Source organism: Bos grunniens, chromosome 1, assembly GCF_055505025.1.
Source record: "Bos grunniens cultivar Pamir isolate PY7600 chromosome 1, Bosgru_T2T1.0, whole genome shotgun sequence".
Lineage (NCBI taxonomy): Eukaryota > Metazoa > Chordata > Mammalia > Artiodactyla > Bovidae > Bos > Bos grunniens.
The window spans coordinates 104,569,446-104,590,773 of NC_141165.1; the positions used below are offsets into that span (position 1 = coordinate 104,569,446).

Sequence of the window (21,328 nt, forward strand, 5' to 3'; positions counted from 1 at the left end):
CAGCTATAAAAATGGCTGTGTTGATATTACAACAAATACTGCAGTGGAATCAGTGCTTTCTGTATGCTTTAGAAAATTCATTTTCTAAACACAAGTTATAAAGTCACTGAGTGCTTGCTGACCACTTTGTACTCACTTGCTGCTGCTGCTGCTGCTGCTAAGTCGCTTCAGTCGTGTCCGACTCTGTGCAACCCCATAGAAGGCAGCCCACCAGGCTTCCCCGTCGCTTCTAAAAAACTTTGCTGAGGTAACTTAGCTCTTCACTTGTATCTCTTTAATTAAAGGATAATTTTTAGGAGGTATAGTTTGACTCAAACAAATATGAAATGCTCATGTGTCTAAGTTTTTATTTCACACATTAATTAACAAGCAAACCAACAAGATGGTACAACCATCTTGGTTTTAAAAGAGAATTGGAAGGGACTTCCCTGGCAGGCCAGTGGCTAAGACTCTGCACTCCCAGTGCAGGGGGCCCAGGTTTGATCTCTGGTCAGGGAACTAGATCCCATATACCACAACTGAGAATTTGCACACAACAATTAAAGATCCTGCATGCTGTGGCTAAGGACCCAATGCAGTCAAATAAATATTAATTTGAAAAAAGAATTGAAAGAATAGACACATGTACATATAGGCAGTCAGGAATGGTGAAATGAATCTGTGGATAGATGCAAAGTTGGTCAGTGTCCTCAGGGCAATAAAATCTTTTTTTTTTCCCATGCTGTGTGGCATGTGGGATCTTAGTTTTCCAACCAGGGATCAAACCCGTGCCCCGTGCAGTGGAAGCACTGTCTTAACCACTGGACTGCCAGGGAAGTCCCTAAAATGTAATTTTTAAAAAAATTCCTCTCTTCCAACAGGTCCAAATCAACTGCAGAACAAAGTTTGTTTGTATCTCTATGGTTATGAATCGTTTGCATTACCATCAGTTTTCTACATCTTACAAAACTGTAAAAACAGCCTAGTCTTGGCAAGAGGCCCAGGCTGCTATAGAGTTATTCCAAACGGATCTGTCCGATAAGGCCCAGCACCCCGTTGAAAGGACTCCCGGTAATCTTTTAGTCCGTTTCAAAATCATTGACCATAGTTTCTGACACTTTCCTTCCTTTCTTTTTTTTTTTTTTCTTTTGCTGCTTTTTTTAAGTCTTTTTTTTTCTCTTCAGATTTTCTGGAGATTCTTCATGGTGGTGAAAGAAATCACAAAGACTTTGAAAGAGAAAATGTGTTACTGTGTTAGTTATTAAATAAAAGCATTCCCTTAACTCTCTGGAAAGAGAACTACAAAGAAAAGCTGAAGTCACTTAAAAGATTTATTTCTCTTGCCCTAACTACTAGTGAATATGGATCAAGATGGACACCCAGTGGCCAAATTTAATTTCTTTTATCCCTGAAATTCTTCTCTATGTGATTTGCCATTTTCCAAAATCTCCACTGAGTATTACTTAAGTCTATGACTTGTTCACTGACAGTGAATTATATCTTACAAAGCCAGATTAAATTAGTAAATATTACTTCACACATAATTAATAGAAGATTTTTTTCCGTATCTTTGCTTTTTGTTAACCTAACATTAGTAAGTAATTTGCCTTCTGTTGACAAAACAATGTATTCAATTTCTTTTTTTTTTTTTAATTTTTCAGCACTTTATTTTTTTTTTTTTTTGATAAATTTAACGCCTTTTATTGCCATACCTCATTTTACTGTGCTTTGCTTTAGTGAACTTTATAGATACATGTTTTGTTTTTTTTTTCCTTGTTAATTTTCTGTTTAGTTGATCTATCCATAAGTGTGAGTGGGGTATTAAAGTCTCCCACTATTATTGTGTTATTGTTAATTTCTCCTTTCATACTTGTTAGGATTTGTCTTAACATACTGCAGTGCTCCCATGTTGGGTGGATATATATTTATAATTGTTATATCTTCTTCTTGGATTGATCCTTTGATCATTATGTAGTGACCTTCTTTGTCTCTTTTCACAGCCTTTGTTTTAAAGTCTAATTTATCTGATACGAGTATTGTGACTCCTGCTTTCTTTTGGTCCCAATTTGCATGGAAAATCTTTTTCCAGCCCTTCACTTTCAGTCTGTATGTGTCCCCTGTTTTGAGGTGGGTCTCTTGTAGACAACATATGTAGGGGTCTTGTTTTTGTATCCATTCAGCCAGTCTTTGTCTTTTGGTTGGGGCATTCAACCCATTTACGTTTAAGGTAATTACTAATAAGTATGATCCCGTTGCCATTTACTTTATTGTTTTGGGTTCGAGTTTATACACCATTTTTGTGTTTCCTGTCTAGAGAATATCCTTTAGTATTTGTTGGAGAGCTGGTTTGGTGGTGCAGAATTCTCTCAGCTTTTGCTTGTCTGAAAAGCTTTTGATTTCTCCTTCATACTTGAATGAGATCCTTGCTGGGTACAATAATCTGGGCTGTAGGTTATTTTCTTTCATCATTTTAAGTATGTCTTGCCATTCCCTCCTGGCTTGAAGAGTTTCTATTGAAAGATCAGCTGTTATCCTTATGGGAATTCCCTTGTGTGTTATTTGTTGTTTTTCCCTTGCTGCTTTTAATATTTGTTCTTTGTGTTTGATCTTTGTTAATTTGATTAATATGTGTCTTGGGGTGTTTCTCCTTGGGTTTATCCTGTTTGGGACTCTCTGGGTTTCTTGGACTTGGGTGATTATTTCCTTCCCCATTTTAGGGAAGTTTTCAACTATTATCTCCTCAAGTATTTTCTCATGGTCTTTCTTTTTGTCTTCTTCTTCTGGAACCCCTATGATTCGAATGTTGTAGCGTTTAATATTGTCCTGGAGGTCTCTGAGATTGTCCTCATTTCTTTTAATTCGTTTTTCTTTTATCCTCTCTGATTCATTTATTTCTACCATTCTATCTTCTAATTCACTAATCCTATCTTCTGCCTCTGTTATTCTACTATTTGTTGCCTCCAGAGTGTTTTTAATTTCATTTATTGCATTATTCATTGTATATTGACTCTTTTTTATTTCTTCTAGGTCCTTGTTAAACCTTTCTTGCATCTTCTCAATCCTTGTCTCCAGGCTATTTATCTGTGATTCCATTTTAATTTCAAGATTTTGGATCAATTTCACTATCATTATTTGGAATTCTTTATCAGGTAGATTCCCTATCTCTTCCTCTTTTGTTTGGTTTGGTGGGCATTTATCCTGTTCCTTTATCTGCTGGGTATTCCTCTGTCTCTTCATCTTGTTTAAATTGCTGAGTTTGGGAGTCCTTTCTGTATTCTGGCAGTTTGTGGAGTTCTCTTTATTGTGGCGTTTCCTCGCTCTGTGTGGGTATGTAGAGGTGGCTTGTCAAGGTTTCCTGGTTAGGGAAGCTTGTGTCGGTGTTCTGGTGGGTGGAGCTGTATTTCTTCTCTTTGTTCAGTCGCGCTATGGGGAGGGAGGGACGGATGCTGCAAACAAATGACACTGGCGTGCGCTCGCAGTGCCTCAGCCACACTGGGTCTGCCCCCGCTCACAGCGCGTGTAGCCTCCCTGCCCACACTGCTCAGGCTCTAGGTTGTTCCGCCGGGAACAATCCGAGGCTGGCCCTGGGTTGCATGCACCTCCCAGGTCCAAGCCGCTCAGGTTCAGGCACTCGGGTAGTCCTCAGAGGTGCAGACTCAGTTGGGGCTGCGTTTTGTGCTCTTCCCAGGTCCGAGCAGCTCAGGTGATGAGGTGTTTGGCGAGCGCCAATGCTGCGACTTATCGCCTCCCTGCCACTTGGTTATCTGGGTGTAAAACCGGCGCACCTTCTCAGGCAGATGTTGACCGTCCAGACCCCCAATAAGTTTTAGTTAGCAAAGAAGCCAGTTTTATAGATAATGTCTCTCTGGGGCTGCGATTGCCCCCTTCCGGCTCTGGCTGCCTGTCACCGGAGGGGGAAGGTTTGCAGCCGGCTACCTCTGTTTAGTCCTTTGTTCCGTGCGCGGGCTGGCGGTGTCTTAGGTTAGGGCTGGCTTTTCGCATGGTAGATATCCCACAGTCTGGTTTGCTAGCCCAAATTATTTCGCTCAGATAGCGCTCAGGGTATTCAGGCCAGATTCTTACTCTCAGCGATGCAGCCCGCGCCGCGCCTCCCTGCCCAGCCCCCGCTTGCTAATGGCGGATGCAGGCGTCTGCGCTGCTTCTCCGCTGGAGGAGTTACCGTAGGGCTCGCAATCTGCGAGTTTTAATTGTTTATTTATTTTTTCTCCCTGTTATGTTGTCCTCTGTGCTTCCAAAGCTCGGCACGGATTCGGCAGTGAGAAGGTTTCCTGGTGTTTGGAAACGTCTCTCTTTTTAAGACTCCCTTCCCGGGACGGAACTCCGTCCCTCCCTCTTTTGTCTCTTTTATTGTCTTTAATATTTTTTCCTACCTCGTTTCGAGGAGTTGGGTTGCTTTTCTGGGTGCCTGATGTCCTCTGCCGGCATTCAGAAGTTGTTTTGTGGAATTTACTCGACGTTTAAATGCTCTTTTGATGAATTTGTGGGGGAGAAAGTGTTTTCCCCGTCCTACTCCTCCGCCATCTTGGCGCCTTCCCTTTCCTTCCTTTCTAATTCCAGCATCATAACCACTTTCTTCTGTCCTTGTACACTCTATAGTCTCCACCCAGTGCTTATTTCTCAGGGGAAGTAATTCATAACTCCAGTGTTTTGAAGAATGCAGTTGGAAGTCCAGGTTTTGTCTAGAGCTTCCTGATATTTAGGTGGCTAGAAACGGAGAGAACTGGGGGAAGGTGAACTGTGGATGACCACAGGGTTGATTTAGACTGCAGTTCCCAGAAATGTAACAGTTTAGACCTGCCAGTCAGAGAAGGTCCAGAGCATTACATTAAGATGCTGGAGTGCCTAGTTTTTATAGTATGACCTTACATATTTATAGCACAGTACAGAGCACTGACCAATGTTTTCTCCATTGATGCCGACCACAATTCTGTGAGGGGCTCCCCAGGTGGCGCTAGTAGTAAAGAACCTGCATGCCATTGCAGGAGATGCATGACATGCAGGCTCGATCCCTGAGTCAGGAAGATTCCCTGGAGAAGGGCGTGGCATCCCACTCCAGGATTCTTGCCTGGAGAATCCTGTGGACATAGGAGCCTTGCAAGCTGCAGTCCATAGGGTCACAGAGAGTCGGACATGACTGAAGCGACTTAGCATGCACAATTCTGTGAAGCAGCCCAGTGTTCATTTTTTGATCCTCTTACTTATAGAGAGTAAACCAAGGCATAGAAAGTTAAGCAAATTGCTTAAGGTTTCACCCTGAAAAGTAACAGACAGAGATGGGATTTGTTCTCAGGCTTCTGAGCATTGTTCAGTTCATATTCCATGCTGCAGCCCAGCATTCAATTCAGTGGGCATTTATTGAAGAGTAATTATGTTCCTAGAGTAATAATATCCTGTGCCCCTGATAAAGGAAAATTCTTAAAGATGAACAATTAAAACTAAGGTTTTATTTATATCTGTCAATCCTTTTTTGAAAGGAAACACCAACTCACTGCTTACATGAAAGAAGTCATAAGTGGCTGAAGAATATGGAGAACAAGTACAGTTTGTCCACATTTTTGCACATTCCACATGAACGGGGACCCATTTCTCAACCTCTCTTTTATAAGGCAACAATCAGTAGTTTATATTATTGAAAAGAGTTGATCTGATACATGCTACTTATTAGTAGTATCCGCTCTTGGTTTCAGCTTGCATCTTGTCTTTGTTTTGGGTGGTTTGTGGTTTCTAGAAGAAAGGGACACCTGTAATATATATTTGGAAGTTGTTCCTTAGTTTCAGTGAAATGTGGGAGTGGGAAAATGCCATTCAATTGTGTATAATCCTTTATGATACGTGCATACTGAATGTCTGTGGCTGTCTGTATTTTGCAATGGAAAAATAGCTGTAGAGAATATTTTTTTTTCTTAATCCTTAGCATTCTAAGGCTTACCATCCTAGTAGAAAGATGTGATGTGATTCATGTGATTTACTTTTTATATTTAAGTACAGTGGAGCCTGCTACCTTTTTTGGAAATGCAACCTAGGGATAGAAATAAACTTCCTATCAGTTTAGCAAGTTCTATTTGGAGAAAATGTATAGAAGTTGAGACTGAATATATTATTTGGTTTTACTTTCAATTTAAAAATTTTCTCATAGTAAAGTCAGTATTTTTCTTTAAATATCAGAATACACAAGCTTCAGAGTTTCCAAAGCCAGATACTACATCTGCATGTTCTAACACAGTTGCTGAGTTTATTCCCAGGATACATGAGAATGTATATTTTGTGTTAGTGGGAATGAATAAAGAAGAGGTACAGTGTTGTCTATCAGCTGAGCACATTAATATTAAAATAATTTGTTCTTTTCACTTCACCCATCTTCCCTATAGTTGCTTACTTGCTTAAGTGAACAATAGAAGCACTTGTCTTTATCTTAAGAATTTGTAACATACCTAAGATCTCATAGTATTCTGTATGAAATGAAACAATTTTATTTCTCTTTTCCAGGTTCAGCTCAACTAATATTTAATGCAATCAAATCGGTAGAATATACCCTTTGCAATCAAACCGTTGTCATCCCATGTTTTGTTAATAATGTGGAGACGAAGAACATTACTGAATTGTATGTCAGATGGAAATTTAAAGGAGAAAACATTTTCATCTTTGATGGAAGTCAGCGGATGTCCAAGCCCAGCAGTAACTTTTCTAGTGCAGAAATCGCACCATCAGAATTACTGCGTGGCATTGCCTCTTTGAAGATGGCTAAAAGTGATGCCGTCTTAGGAAACTACACTTGCGAAGTAACGGAGTTGAGCAGAGAAGGGGAAACCATAATAGAACTAAAATATCGTGTTGGTAAGACTTCTATAAAGTTTCCCTGTTATTTCTTCTGCAGCAACATGATCCTGTTAAAGGAGGGTAAAATGGGGCTAGGAACTTCTTTGAATCAAAAAGCATACTATTAATACTTAATGTTGGAGTGTTTAGCAGCATTAAGATCATGAGTTTTATCTTATTTGCTCTTCTCCTTTTCTCAATAAATCTCCTTTGTTGGTTGATAATTTGTGCATTGTATGGTCCTCAGACTTTAGGTCTGAAGACTGTGACATTTGCAGGGAGCAGTCCAGGGGTCATCTCCTCTGAGGTTTTGTTTGCTGCCATCAGAAGTATTTTCTTTCATGTGATTTATTTTCAAGCCTTTTTCCCAATTATTTCACCTTTTTTTTTTTAACCTTACACTTTGATCAAGGGTTGCCAAGTCCCAAACATGCTTCCTCTGGAAAGAACAGATTAGGAGGAGAATAAGAATATTAAAAATCATGTTATCATAGCTGATTCCTTGAGATTTCCTGTGCTTAGCCTTGCTTTGGTGTTGTTCCCCCCTCCTCACCTTGGCTAAGATGTGGGAGAGCTAGGGATTCAATTTAATATATTTAAATTCAGCGTTGATTATAGTAGCACGATCCTGCCCTTTCTGAGTTGGTGAGTTGCTATAAAGCAGTAAAGTTAGCTGAGTAAAAAGTTTTCATTTCTTTCCTATTCCTTGCAGTGCCAGCTAAGTTCTTCAGCCACACAGAGGTACATTTCGGCTTTCTGTTTTGAAATCTCTATTTAGAATTGCTAGCTATATTACTGATCTCAGGATTAGACCATATTTTGAGAACCCGCTCTTTTCGTGGACTCAGATCGGTTCCATTGGATCCACTATTTGCCTCTGTTCTTCTTGCATTTACCATTAATAAATGTCTGTTACCACACTGGGAATGAGGTGCTCGGGTTGATAGAATCCTTTAACATTGCTTGGTATTATGAAATCAGCAGATCCGGGTTATATCCCCTATTCTGCAACTTAACTGTTCACCTTTATGCTGTTGAGAAGTTACTTTGCCAAGTCAAGTTACCTCATCTCTAACATGGGGATGAAGATAGATTCCTGCCTTTATGTCTTATCCTAACAGTCTGATGAGGACCAAATGAGGTCCCTTGTGTACAAGCACTATGTGAACTGAAGTGCTTTACAGGTGTGAATTGTGTTCTTGGGATGTTTGTTTTATAAAGGATGGTGTCAAGCTGTGAAGCTGGCCTGCGGTTGTAAGAGGGATTCTTGCACCATGAGGAGAGGCTGAGAGATGGCTTAGAGTAGGCTAGCAGAATCTGGAAGGCTTTTCTGCTCAGAAATCTCTCTTACATTGTAACTTGTATTAAGTTGTACTAATTTAGGCTGAAGAGCTTTTTTTGTTTTATTTATACCTTTCAACAGGGGGTCGAATCTGGAATTGCATAATCTAATATGTAGTTGAAATTTTTTCTGAAGGAATGTACAGTTTTATTGGAATGAAAAAACAAGACATAGGGATCAATCATTTGGTAGTTGTGTAGGTCACCGAGAGGTAATCTCAAGATATGAGACTCGAAAGGCCAGGAGATGGAATGAAATGAATGGGAAAGGAATACCAGCATCTGGAGATGAAGAGAAAGTTTATAATTTTGTGTGTCTGTGATTGTTTTATTTTTCTTTATTTTCAAAGTACCCTATAAAAATATGAACTATGTTTACTTTGGGACCATTCAAATGAGGAAGTATTGTTTGGAGAGAAGTATTCATTGGAGGAAGTATTCATTGAGGAAGTATTCATTGGTGAGAATGTATGAAATTCCACCAGAGGTCTCAGACATTTGGCTTTGCACTCATTGTTTATTTTTTGAAATAACTATAGACTCATAGGAAGTTCACAGAAATAAAAAATTCACAAAAATAAAACAGAACAGTGCTGGGTGCTGTGTACTCTTTTCTAAGTTACCCCTAATGCTTAAATCTTGTGTAACTTTAAAAAAAAACAAAACTGGGAAGTTGACAGTGGTACAATATGTGGGTATTTCTTTGTCATTTTGTGATATGTATATTTGTGTAACTACCACTGCAATCAGGACGTAGAACGATTGCTTTAGCACAAAGCTCTCCCTCACGCTGACCTGGCAAGGACTGATTTGTTCCCCTTGTCCATAGTTTTGTCACGTTAGTGCTGTTATGTAAATGGAATCATACAGTGTGTAATCTTTTGAGACTGGCTTTTTTCGGTCAGCACAGTGCCCTTGAGATGTAACCAAGTTGTTGCCCGTATCAGTTGGTTCTCTTTCTGTGGTTTTTGGCTGAGTAATATTCCATGGTATAGGCATATCACAGCTTGTTTAACTGTTCACCTGTTTTAGGACATCTTGAGTGTTTCCAGTTTTTGGCTATTACAATCATGTAGAGGTTTTTTAGGTGGGCATAGTGTTCACCTCTCTGAATAAGTACAGATTATTTGGTTGTTTGCATGTGTATGCTTAGTTTTTAAGGGAACCATCGAACTGGTTTCCAGAGTGGTTGGTCCATTTGACACCCCATCAGCAGCATATGAGTGATCTCATTTCTTCACATCCTTGCTAGCATCTGCTGTTGTCATATCATTGTTTTGCATCCATTTTTTACTGGGGAAAAAAAAAAAAAAAGAACCTTCTTCCGACAAAAAGTTAACTGGAGCAGGACTGTTACAGTGGAATACAAATGTATTGTGATAATGGAATTTGCCCTCATATGGACATTGGGGATTTAGGCAATAGAAACCAATTTTTTAGGCATAGATGAGGAACTGAAATTGTGTCATAGAGAATTATACTTAGTAGAATGTGGATTAAAGGTGGCCATTCTTTGTGCCATTCTTTTAAGTATTTTAGAACTACTGTCAAATATATAGAAAATCTTTTATATATATATATTTTATATACCTCTGGTGCCTATGTATAGTATGGTACCATGGACAGAGCACAGGACTCAAATTTAGAAAGCTTTTTATATACATTTTTATTTTCTAGTTCAAGAAAATTTGGATAAGAAAGTCAACCTGTCAGGCCCTCTGTTTTTACCCGCTAAATGCAGACCATTTCATCAAAGTCTTTCTCAAAATGTCTTGCTTACCTAACCAGAGATTTATTGAGCACCTACTGTGTGCTGGGCAGTGTCCTGGGCACTGGATTCAGTGATGACTAAGGCGAGATCCCTGATTTCAGGGAAGTGATAGTACAGTACCACGGTAAAATAATCTTATAAGACCAAGTAGTTTATGTTTATTGTGTCTTTAATTTAAGAACTCTGGGAGTTAGTTATAAGTCTTACCATTTAACACATGAAGTAAGAGATTTTGAGTACTTGTTCAAAATCAGTGTCATAGCCAAGATTTTAACCTAGTTTTGTCTTTCTTTAAAACCAGTATGTTTACTACCACTGCATATGGTTGCTATGAAAACATCTTGTAAACAACCAAATTACTAAATGTAAATAATAATAGTTATATAATGTGTTACTCTTATTTGTATGTATAGTATAGTGATTCAAAAACTTAGAAGCATAAATCTTTACTTTTTTCTGAGTAAGCTCTTAGGGTTTTGTTTTAAAAGGTCTGTTCAAGTTTAGAAAAGTTGCCATTTCCGTTATTATCAACATGAAATGTGTTATGTTCCTAATGTTGACATGAAGGCATTTTGAGATCCTTGTGTTGGTTTTCTAGTGCATGTGCAAACAACCACAAATGTAGCAGCTTTAAACTGCACCCATTTATTAGCTCAGCACTTTGCAGATCACAGTTGTGGTCATGGTATAACTAGGTTCTCCATTCAGTCTTATGAGGCTAAAATCAAGATGTTTGAAGGCTGTGTTCTCATCAGAAGCTCAGGGTATGTTCCAAGCACACATGGTTGTGGAAAAATTAATTTCCTTGTGGTTGTAGAACTGAGGTCCCTGTTTCTTTGCTGGATGTCTGATGAGGGCTTCGCTTAGTTCCTAGAGGTTGCTCCATTCTTGCTCCAGAACCTCTTCCATATTTAAAGTCAGCTAAGAATAATCTTCTTCTTATTGATTCCTTTGCACACGTTGACTTTTTTTTTTTTTTTTTGGCTAGAACAATCCAGATCCTTTTAAGGTCTTATTAGGTTTGCCTCCTCTCCCTCAAGAATAATCACTCTTTTTCAAAGTCAGCTGATTGGGGACCTTAATTTACAGTCAGCAAAATCCCTTTGCCATGTGACACAACATAATCATGGGAATGAAATCCATCATGTTCACAGGCCCCATCCCTCAAGGGGAAGGAGTTTTTAAAAAAAAAAGGCTTGCAGGGGACAGGGTTTGGGAACCACCTTAGAATTCTGGCTTTGATTAAATAACTAGGGATTATATCTTAGCCAAGTCAATGCATCAGAAAAACCCCTTCACAATCCTAAAGCATCACTAAAAATGTGGCTTGAATTTATTGTGATCTTCTTTTATGGAAATGTGTTCTTTGTGCATGGAGGTGTACCTTGTATATATTTGAAGGAGTTGTTGTTGTTTAGTCACTAAGTTGTGTCCAACTCTTTTGCAACCCCATGGACTGTAGCCTTCCAGGCTCCTCTGTCCATAGGATTTCCCAGGTAAGAATACTGGAGTGGGTTGCCATTTCCTTCAGATCCAGGGATGGAACTCACATCTCCTGCATTGACAGGTGGATTCTTTACCACTGAGCGACCAGGAAAGTGATCATATACATGAGTTCAGTTCAGTTCAGTTGCTCAGGTGTCCGACTCTTTGCGATCCCATGAACCACAGCATGCCAGGTCTCCCTATCCATCACCAACTCCCAGAGTTCACCCAAACTCATGTCCATTGAGTCGGTGATGCCATCCAACCATCTCATCCTCTGTCGTCTGCCGGGGTCCAGCCCTGGCTGGATCCAGGGATTCCCTCGGGAGGATGGCGTTGGTGAAAGGATAGATAAAAAGAGAAAAAGATAAGGAAAGAATTTTGCAGTTAAGAAAATAGAGGAGAGAAAAGAGGCTGATATTTCTTGGTTTACGCAGAAAGCCAATAAAGCCCCAGCACAGGACTTGCTCTGTTCACGTAGGCCGCAGGCGCCCTCTCAAATAGCTGAAGGTGCCCCACCTTAGGCACCTTCTCGAGTGGGTCTTAGAAGCCCAGGCAGGAAAGTGAACGCAGAGGGCCCCTCCGCTCCAGGAGATCAGCCTGAAAAGGAAAAGGAAAGAGAAAGAATGACATGGGGAGACCAAGCTTCGGTGAGCAAGGCCCGCACTTTATTTTCCAAAGTAGTTTTTATACCTTAAGTTGTGCATAAAGGATAATGGGGGAAGGGGTAGAGTCATGCAAGGTCAGCAGTCCTTGATCCTTATGGAAGCCAGGCTTTCTTTCTGCAAACTTATCATATGCAAAAGTTTTAGGTGATTTACATCATCTGGCCAGGAGGCCTGTTAACTTTTCTTGAGAAAACTTATTTTTCTCTAAAGGTGATTATTCTAAAGTCAGGCGCCACCCTCCAAAAGCATTAGATAAAGTTGCATTCCTACAGGGAAAAAGTGTGGTGGGCTATAACAAGAAAAGAATTAACTCAGGGGTCCAAGGTTACAAACATTAAAGCTACTACTTACATTTCTATACACCAACTATATTAATCAATACACTCCCAGGGACACAGTAGGTAAGGGATATGGAAACTTGGCAGCAAGCATTAGCTCAACAAAGAAATCCTCTACTAGTTCTATTTTAACAATTTTAACTCTCTGAGAAGCTCTGCATTGTTGGAATATCTTAAGCTTCCCGTGCCTTTCATGGTTGGGAGGCTGTGAATCTGAACAAACCTGTCAGGCAAGCTAGAAAGTCATCAGAGGGGTTTGAATTGAAACACTCCTATTATGCCCAGGAGACTTATTAATTAGAGTTTTAAGTTGATTTTCTTACAGAGAAAGGTGGTCGGGGATAGCCCCCCGTTAATGTCAGAAGAGTTGGTGAAAGTCGTAAAATAGTAAAACAGACAGATTTTGGTTTTGGGGTAGATGCTCAGGCAGGTCCGGAGGGCAGACCCCCTCGAGCTCTGACTCGCCTTGCCCATCAGAGCTCTCCTGCATGACCTTGTCATGGGTGGGGACTCCCGTGCTGGCTCCCAGCAGTCATCCCCTTCTCCTCCTGCCCCCAAGCCCCCCCAGCATCAGAGTCTTTTCCAATGAATCAACTCTTCACATGAGGTGGCCAAAGTATTGGAATTTCAGCTTCAACATCAGTCCTTCCAATGAACACCCAGGACTGATCTCCTTTAGGATGGACTGGTTGGATCTCCTTGCAGTCCAAGAGACTCTCAAGAGTCTTAAACACCACAGTTCAAAAGCATCAATTCTTCGGTGCTCAGCTTTCCTTATAGTTCAACTCTCACATCCATACATGACTGCTGGAAAAACCATAGCCTTGACTAGATGGACCTTTGTTAACAAAGTAATGTTTCTGCTTTTTAATATGCTATCTAGATTGGTCATAACTTTCCTCCCAAGGAGTAAGTGTCTTTTAATTTCATGGCTGCAATCACCATCTGCAGTGATTCTGGAGCCCCCAAAAATAAAGTCTGACGCTGTTTCCCCTGTTTCCCCATCTATTTCCCATGAAGTGATAGGACCAGATGCCATGATCTTAGTTTTCTGAATGTTGAGCTTTAAGCCAACTTTTTCTTTCTCCTCTTTCACTTTCATCAAGCGGCTCTTTAGTTCCTCTTCACTTTCTGCCATAAGAGTGGTGTCATCTGCATATCTGAGGTTATTGATATTTCTCCTAGCAATCTTGATTCCAGCTTGTGCTTCTTCCAGCCCAGCATTTCGCATAATGTACTATGTATAGAAGTTAAGTAAGCAGGGTGACAATATACAGCCTTGATGTACTCCTTTTCCAATTTGGAACCAGTCTGTTGTTCCATGTCCAGTTCTAACTGGTGCTTCCTGACCTGCATATAGATTTCTCAAGAGGCAGGTCAGGTGGTCTGGTATTCCCATCTCTTTCAGAATTTTCCACAGTTTATTGTGATCCACACAGTCAAAGGCTTTGGCATAGTCAATAAAGCAGAAATAGATGGTTTTCTGGAACTCTCTTGCTTTTTTGATGATCCAGCAGATGTTGGCAATTTGATCTCTGGTTCCTCTGCCTTTTCTTAAAACCAGCTTGAACATCTGGAAGTTCACAGTTCACGTGTTGCTGAAGCCTGGCTTGGAGAATGTTGAGCATTACTTTACTAGCATGTGAGATGAGTGCAACTGTGCGGTAGTTTGAGCATTCTTTGGCATTGCCTTTCTTTGGGATTGGAGTGAAAACTGACCTTTTCCAGTCCTGTGGCCACTGCTGAGTTTTCCAAATTTGCGGGCGTATTGAGTGCAGCACTTTCGCAGCATCATCTTTTAGGTCATATACATAATTTTATATAAAACATTGGTTTTACCCTAGAATCTCATTTTATATTTGAATATCCAATTCAGTGATCATCATACTTTTCCCATCTTACCAGTTAGAGGTACCATGTTTATGTCAATGAGAGAAGATAAATTACAGTAGTGATTTTAAACTGAGTAAGTTGTGGACACCCACCCCCCACCCCCATAGCCACACACACACAATTGTTGGAGTAAAAGCTGAGAGGGCAGTGTATGTAAAGTGAAGTGAAACAAAAGTCACTCAGTCGTGTCCAACTCTTTATGACCCCATGGACTGTATAGTCCATGGAATTCTCCAGGCCAGAATACTGGAGTGGGTAGCCTTTTCCTTCTCCAGGGGATCTTCCCAACCCAGGGATCAAACCCAGGTCTCCTGCATTGCAGGTGGGTTCTTTACCAGCTGAGCCACAAGGGAAGCCCAGGAATACTGGAGTGGGTAGCCTATCCCTTCTCCAGTGATCTTCCCAACCCAGGAATGGAACCGGGGTCTCCTGCATTGCAGGCAGATTCTTTACTAACTGAGCTATGAGGGAAGCCCTGGAGAGTATGTGATGTTTGGATAAACCCCAGGTGGTTTTGATAAGTTTCAGTTAAGAATCACTTAGTCAATAATGTTATTTATTCATAATCCTACCCCACATCTTTGAAATAGCTCTTATACGTGTTATTTCTGCCTAGAGGTATAGAGTCAGCTGTTAGTCATCTAGTCTGTTTCCCCATCTAATTCATGATTTCCTTCTATCATACCGTAAGTAGTTGGTCATTCAGACTTTTTACATAAATGTTTGACATGAGGAAGCTGTTACTTCCCAAAGGATTTTAGTCTATTATTAGGCAGTTCTAATTCTTCCTGAAATCAAACTAAAGCTTGCAACCCTTCAATTTCTCACTCACTAGGAGGGCTGTGGTATTTCTCACCCAAGTTTCTTCTCTAAGGTAAAAATCCCCAGTTCTTTCAATCATTGCTCATAGTTTCAGCATCCCCATTCTAGTCACTTTCCTTTGTAACAGTTCCCTATTATGACTTTAAATTTGATGAGTAAACTGAACACAAGACTGGACTGCATTTGTCAAACACATCCTACCTTTGTGCTACTACCTGACTGCTGCATTAACTTTCTGATAAGTCCTGTTTCTCTGTAATCCATTCTCCTCATGGCTACCAAGGAAGATTTTAAGTAAATCATTTTTCTGTTTGACGCTTTCCAATAACTTTTCATTGTAGAATAAAATCCAAACTTTCTAAACAAGCTAATAAGACCCAGCATGATGTTAATCCCAGCAAACTCTTTCCATCTCATCGTGTATCATTAAATTTTAGTCACACTGGCCATCATTTAGTTGCTCAAACTTGCTGTTCCTTTGGTGTATCTTCTCCCCTGTCTGGAAATGGCAGGCTATTTCCAGTCCAAGGTTTGGGGCCAGTTCCTCTCCCCAGAGGCCTTTCCTTACTACCCACAAGAGTCTTGTCCCTCAGCCCCTCCCCCTCCTCAAGTCTATGGCTTCACCTAGCTTGTTCACTGCTGAATCTCAGATACCTAGAAGAAATCCTATCCATGCATGCATTCTCAGTTGCTCAGTTGTGTCCAACCCTTTGTGACAATATGGACTGTAGCCTGCCAGACTCCTCCCTCCATGGGATTTTCCTGGCAAGAATACTGGAGTGAGTTACCATTCCCTTCTCCAGGAGATCTTCCCAATCAAGGGAACTGAACCACATCTCCTTTATCTCCTGCATTGCAGGCAGATTGTTTAACCACTGAGCTGCTGGGGAAACCCACCCTACCCATGGTGGGCTTTTAATAAATTTTGTGTAATAAATGAAAAATGAGTGGTCAGACCAGGTCAAACATACTTCTTATTTTCACTGGTAGATTTCTGTTAATAAATGCCAAGAATGTTGAATATCATTCTGTTGTGTAGGCAGGGAGGCCTGTGAAATAACATTTCCTTCTCAGCCCATCTTGAACATGAGATCAAATACTGGCTGTATCTTGAAAGCAGCAACCACAGGATTTACTGTCAGACCAGAAGTAGGGTGTGAGAGAAACCATGGAGTCAAGGATGATTCCAAGGCTTTTAGCTTGAGCAACTGGAGAAATGGGGTCACCACTACTGAAATGGGGAAACTGAGAGGGTAGGTTTGGTGAAGGAGTAGGGGGAACTTATGTCAGAAGTCAGTTGCTTAATTATCTAGGCCTTAGTTTCCCATATGATAAGGAGGGTTTAATTAATCCTCCTGTAATAATTGTGAGGATTTGGGGAGTTAATGATATACACAACTCAAAACAAAATAATGAAGTAGAGAAAAATAAGTCAATTAAGAATAATCATTAAATCATAGAGCTTTTACTAAATCCTTTGGGCATTTAGATGTGAAAACCTAGGGATAATTCATAAAGGTTTCTCTTGGTAGGATTTTAGACTGAATTGAAATGGATTTTTCTTGGTAAAGGAAGATGCTCAGTAATTGTTGGAAATTAAGGTATTAATTCAGAAGACATCTGTCTCTTGGTAGAGACCTGCAACCATGAGAGCATCCACCCCTCACCCAAAAAAGCTGTCTTTCATTCACTCACTATTTTTTGACTGTTGGGACCTTCAGCAACAAACCAATTGAGTCTCTGCATGTGTAGGGCAAAATGTTAGATTATGGAAAGCAAATATCTGTGAGATAGAGTTTATAACATTATTATATTCTGTGGATTATTGTTAACATCTACCAGAGCTTAACATTATAAGCTAAGGTGGGAAATGCATAGTTAGCCTTACTGTATGAAAGCCAGATAGTTTCCTTACTTGCTGATAAAGAGGCAGAACAGTGGAAGATTTGAAAGAGTTAATTTTAGAAGAACATGAGTGCTTGCTTTGGATAAAATTAGCATTTCCCTCTATACAGACAAACTCTGAAATGCTTTCAGTGCATTTACTTTGCTTTATTGTTAGAGAAGAAATTTCACAGGTAAAATTATGGTCTTAAGATGCAGCTAAACTTAATTTTTTTTAAGTTCTCAACAAACCTTCTTTGAAGACTTAACATCACAATTTCTTTTATATAGAATGTATCATTTTATAATATCATTCTCTAGGTAACTTGTAACACACTTAATTGTTGTTGTTGTTCAGTCACCAAGTCGTATCCGACTCTTTGTGATCCCATGGACTGCAGCATGCCAGCCTTCCCTGTCTTCTACTATCTCCCACAGTTTGCTCAAGTTCATGTCCATTGAGTCGGTAATGCTGTCTAACCATCTCATCCTCTGCTGTGCTCTTCTTTTGTCTTAATCTTTCCCAGCATCAGGGTCTTTTTTAATGAGTCGGCTCTTTGCACAATTAATAGAAGCTTCCTTAATAGCTTAGTTGGTAAAGAATCCGCCTACAATGCAGGAAACCCATGTTCGATTCCTGGGTCAGGAAGATCCGCTGAAGAAGGGATAAGCTAACCCACTCTGGTATTCTTGGGCTTCCCTTGTGGCTCAGCTGGTAAAGAATCCGCCTGCAGTGCGGGAGACCTGGGTTTGATCCGTGGGTTGGGAAAATCCCCTGGAGAAGGTAAAGGCTACCCACTCCAGTATTCCGGCCTGGAGAATTCCATGGACTGTAAAGTCCATGGGGTTGCAAAGAGTCAGACACAACTGAGTGACTTTCACTTCACTTCACTTAATACCTAAAGCCCCTCATGTTACTTTACACGTAAACAATCATTTGAGGCCTAATTATTCATAAATGCATCTTCTAATCTAGAGTAAGTTTGAGAAAAGCTAGGGCTCACATCTGTCCGGTTTTAGTCAGAGTAAGGTGAAGGTACCCAGTAGTACAACTTCCTCACTTTGATACCCTGAGTCAGTCTTTACAGAAAGGCGTCACTGTTAGCTTAAGATAAATTCTTGGCATTTACATGTAACAGGTATTCATTGTAGCAGTGCATAATTATAATTGTAGTTAATGTTTACTGAGCACTTGGTAAGTGCCAAGGTTTTTTTATGTATTAACTTTGTTAGCAGTCACAATAGTCCAGTGTAACAATGAGGACACTGAAGAACAAGAGGGGTTAAGACTTTGTTCAAGGTCACAGAGATTGTAAATTAGCGTTGCGTTTCAAAGCCAGACACTGTGGCTGTAGAACCTTGTTCTTAATTCCTGTGCCATACCACCTCCTTCTAGAAGTCATAGGTTAGGGAAAACGTGGTGAAAAGCACTTACATAAATAATTTTTTGTTTCATAAGTAAAATTTGTTGTGTAAGTAAATTATATGTATAGTTTGTTTATTTTAAAGGTGAACTTTTAATTCAATTATTTTTATTTTCCATCTCCACAATAATACACATTGTTGACTAGTCACAGTTAGGATTTATAAAGTGATTATAGTAAGTGTTAATTGTGATTTTTGTTTTCTTTCTTCCCAGTTTCATGGTTCTCTCCAAATGAAAATATCCTCATTGTTATTTTCCCAGTTTTGGCTATACTTCTGTTCTGGGGACAGTTTGGTATTGTGAGTAAGTATTTATTTCTATTTTTCATTTATGTTTTACTGGTTAAATTGTTGTTTCTGGGAGGCAGTGTTGGCAAAATGTTTAATTTAGCTGAACTGTATTAGCAAGTATGATATTGTGATAAGTAAGAATGTGTAATCAATATTAATATTCTCCTTGAAGTCTATATTGTCCTTCATAGTTTACTTTGGTTCACTTTTAATTCCACAGAAGGTTTTCATTTTTTAACTTCTTAAGAATTAGCATTGTGAATCCTGATAATAACAGTACCTTGACTCAGCTGGTTTTAATGTTTACAGAACATATATAAAAATATTATTTTCTTTGGTAAAGATATGGTTACAGTCTTCATTGGTGATAAGATAGGATGTTGTAGAAGAAGGAATCAAGATGGCAGCATATGAACACCCTGAGCTTACAACCTCCCCTGGCACATCAAAGTTATAATACAACTGTTTTCAGAGCAGCTGTCTCTGAGAATGACCCAAAGACTGATAGAGAACATATTCTACAACTGTAAAGAGGAAACCACAACCAGATGAGTAGGAGGGGCAGAGATGTGGTCTGGTCAGAACCCACACTTGGGGTCCTTAAGTGGGAGGAAAATCACAGCAGTGGAGATCCTCCCTGAGGGGTCAAGCCCCACATCTGGCTCCCCATCCTGGAGGTCCTAAACCAAGTGTGTGTGTGTGTGTGTGTGTGTGCGTGCATGCACGCGTGCATGCACGCACACACGCACATGCATTCAGTCATGTCCGACTCTTTGTGACCCCATGGACTGTAGCCCACCAGGCTTCTCTGTCCATAAAATTTTCCAGGCAAGAACAGTGCAGTTCAAGTGCCCAAAGTATCTGACCTTGAATACTGGTGGGACTTAGGTTTGGGAGAACCAGTGACTGTGGTATACCAAGACTTTGCTCTTAAAGGGTGTGTCCAAAAGCATATTTGCTTCAAGTCCCAGCACAGAGGTAGCACTTGACAGCTGTCTGGGTCAGACCCAGTGACTTTTCATGGAGAGCCTTGCTAGGAGACCATAGGCAGCTGGGATTACCCCCCAGAACTGAGATGCTGGTGGCAGCCATTTTTGTGATCTTGTAGTACCCCTCTTGATGCCTGAGCTGGTGGGCACCATGTTGGAATTGTCTCTCTCACATATTAGCACCTGGGGCTGGCACAGGCCACCAGCAGTCATGAGACTGGTAATAGTCATAGACTGACAGGTTGCACAGCCAGCAGTGTTGGGAAGTCTATCATGCCTACCAGTGTGCCTGCAGGAGTCAGCCTCACCACAATAGAAGAGCACACACAGGAGATACTTCTGGTGCATCTGGCTCTGGTGGCCATAGAGAACCTTGACACTGGGCCCCATAAGACATCTCCCACATAAGGCCACTTATCTAAGATTAGGAGGTGTAATGGATCTACCTAATATCTAGAAATAAACAGAGATTTAGGCAATATGAGGAGACAGAGGAATATGTTTCAAATGAAAAAACAAGAGAAACTCTCAGAAAAAGAGCCAAATGAAACAGATAAGCAATTTTCCTGATAAAGTGTTTAAGGTAATAATCATAAAGATGCTTACTAGTCTGGAGAAGAATGGATGAAAACAGTGAAAACTTCAACAAGGAGTTAGAGAATAGAAGAAAAGAATCCATCAGAACTGAAGAATACAATAACTGAAGTCAAAAGTACGGTCAGTTCAGTCTTTCAATCATGTCCATCTCTTTGTGATCCCCTGGACTGCAGCATACCAGCCTTCCCTGTACCATCTCCTGGAGCTTTCTCAAACTCATGCCCATCGAGTCAGTGATGCCATCTATCTCATCCTAGGTCATCCTCAAAGGACAAAGGATTGTCACTTAAAAAGTGAAGGTTAAATGACAAAAAATAATTTTTGTAAAATCAAATGTAACTATATACAGTGAGTGTTATTTGTGTGTACAGAATAGAAAGATATAAATATGACATCAAAAACATAAAACATGGTTTGAGAGTAGGGAGGAGTAAAAACAGTTTCAGAATGTATTTGAACTTCAGTGACTATTAGCTTAAAATAATCTGCTGATAGATCCATATATGTAAACTTCATGATAACCACAAACCAAAAGCCTATAATATATACACAAAAAGTAAAGGAGAAGGAGCCCAAACACAAAACTAAAAATCATCAAACCATGAGGGAAGAAACTAAAAGAAGAAAGAAACAGAAAAGAACTACAAAAGCAACCAGAAAATAATTAACAAAATGGCAATAAAAGTGCATACCTATCAGTAATCACTTTAAATGTAAATGGATTAAATGCTCCAACCAAGAGACACAGGATGGCTGATTGGACACAAAAACAAGATCCATCTATGTGCTGCCTACAAAAAACTCACTTCAAACCCAAAGACATACATGGTCTGGAAATAAAAGGCTGGGAAAATATGTTGATGCAAATGGAAACAAACAGAAAGCTGAACAGCTGTACTCATATCAACCAAAATAGACTTTAAAACAAAGACTTTAATAGAAGACAAAAAGAGAGAAGGTGTTACATAAGGACAAATGGCTCAATCCAAGAAGAGGATATAACATTCA

At 40.0% G+C, this 21,328-nt stretch overlaps 1 protein-coding gene across 9 annotated transcripts in view; it reads left to right on the forward strand.

The window, feature by feature from the left end:
* Nucleotides 1-21,328, forward strand: part of CD47 (CD47 molecule) — a 70,361-nt gene that overhangs the window by 9,659 nt on the left and 39,374 nt on the right. For all 9 annotated transcript variants that reach the window (XM_086407975.1, XM_086407986.1, XM_086408009.1 and 6 more), the window contains exons 2-3: nt 6,487-6,834; nt 18,658-18,747. In XM_086407975.1, the coding sequence (XP_086264101.1) occupies nt 6,487-6,834; nt 18,658-18,747 (438 nt within the window). The remainder of the gene's footprint in view (nt 1-6,486; nt 6,835-18,657; nt 18,748-21,328) is intronic.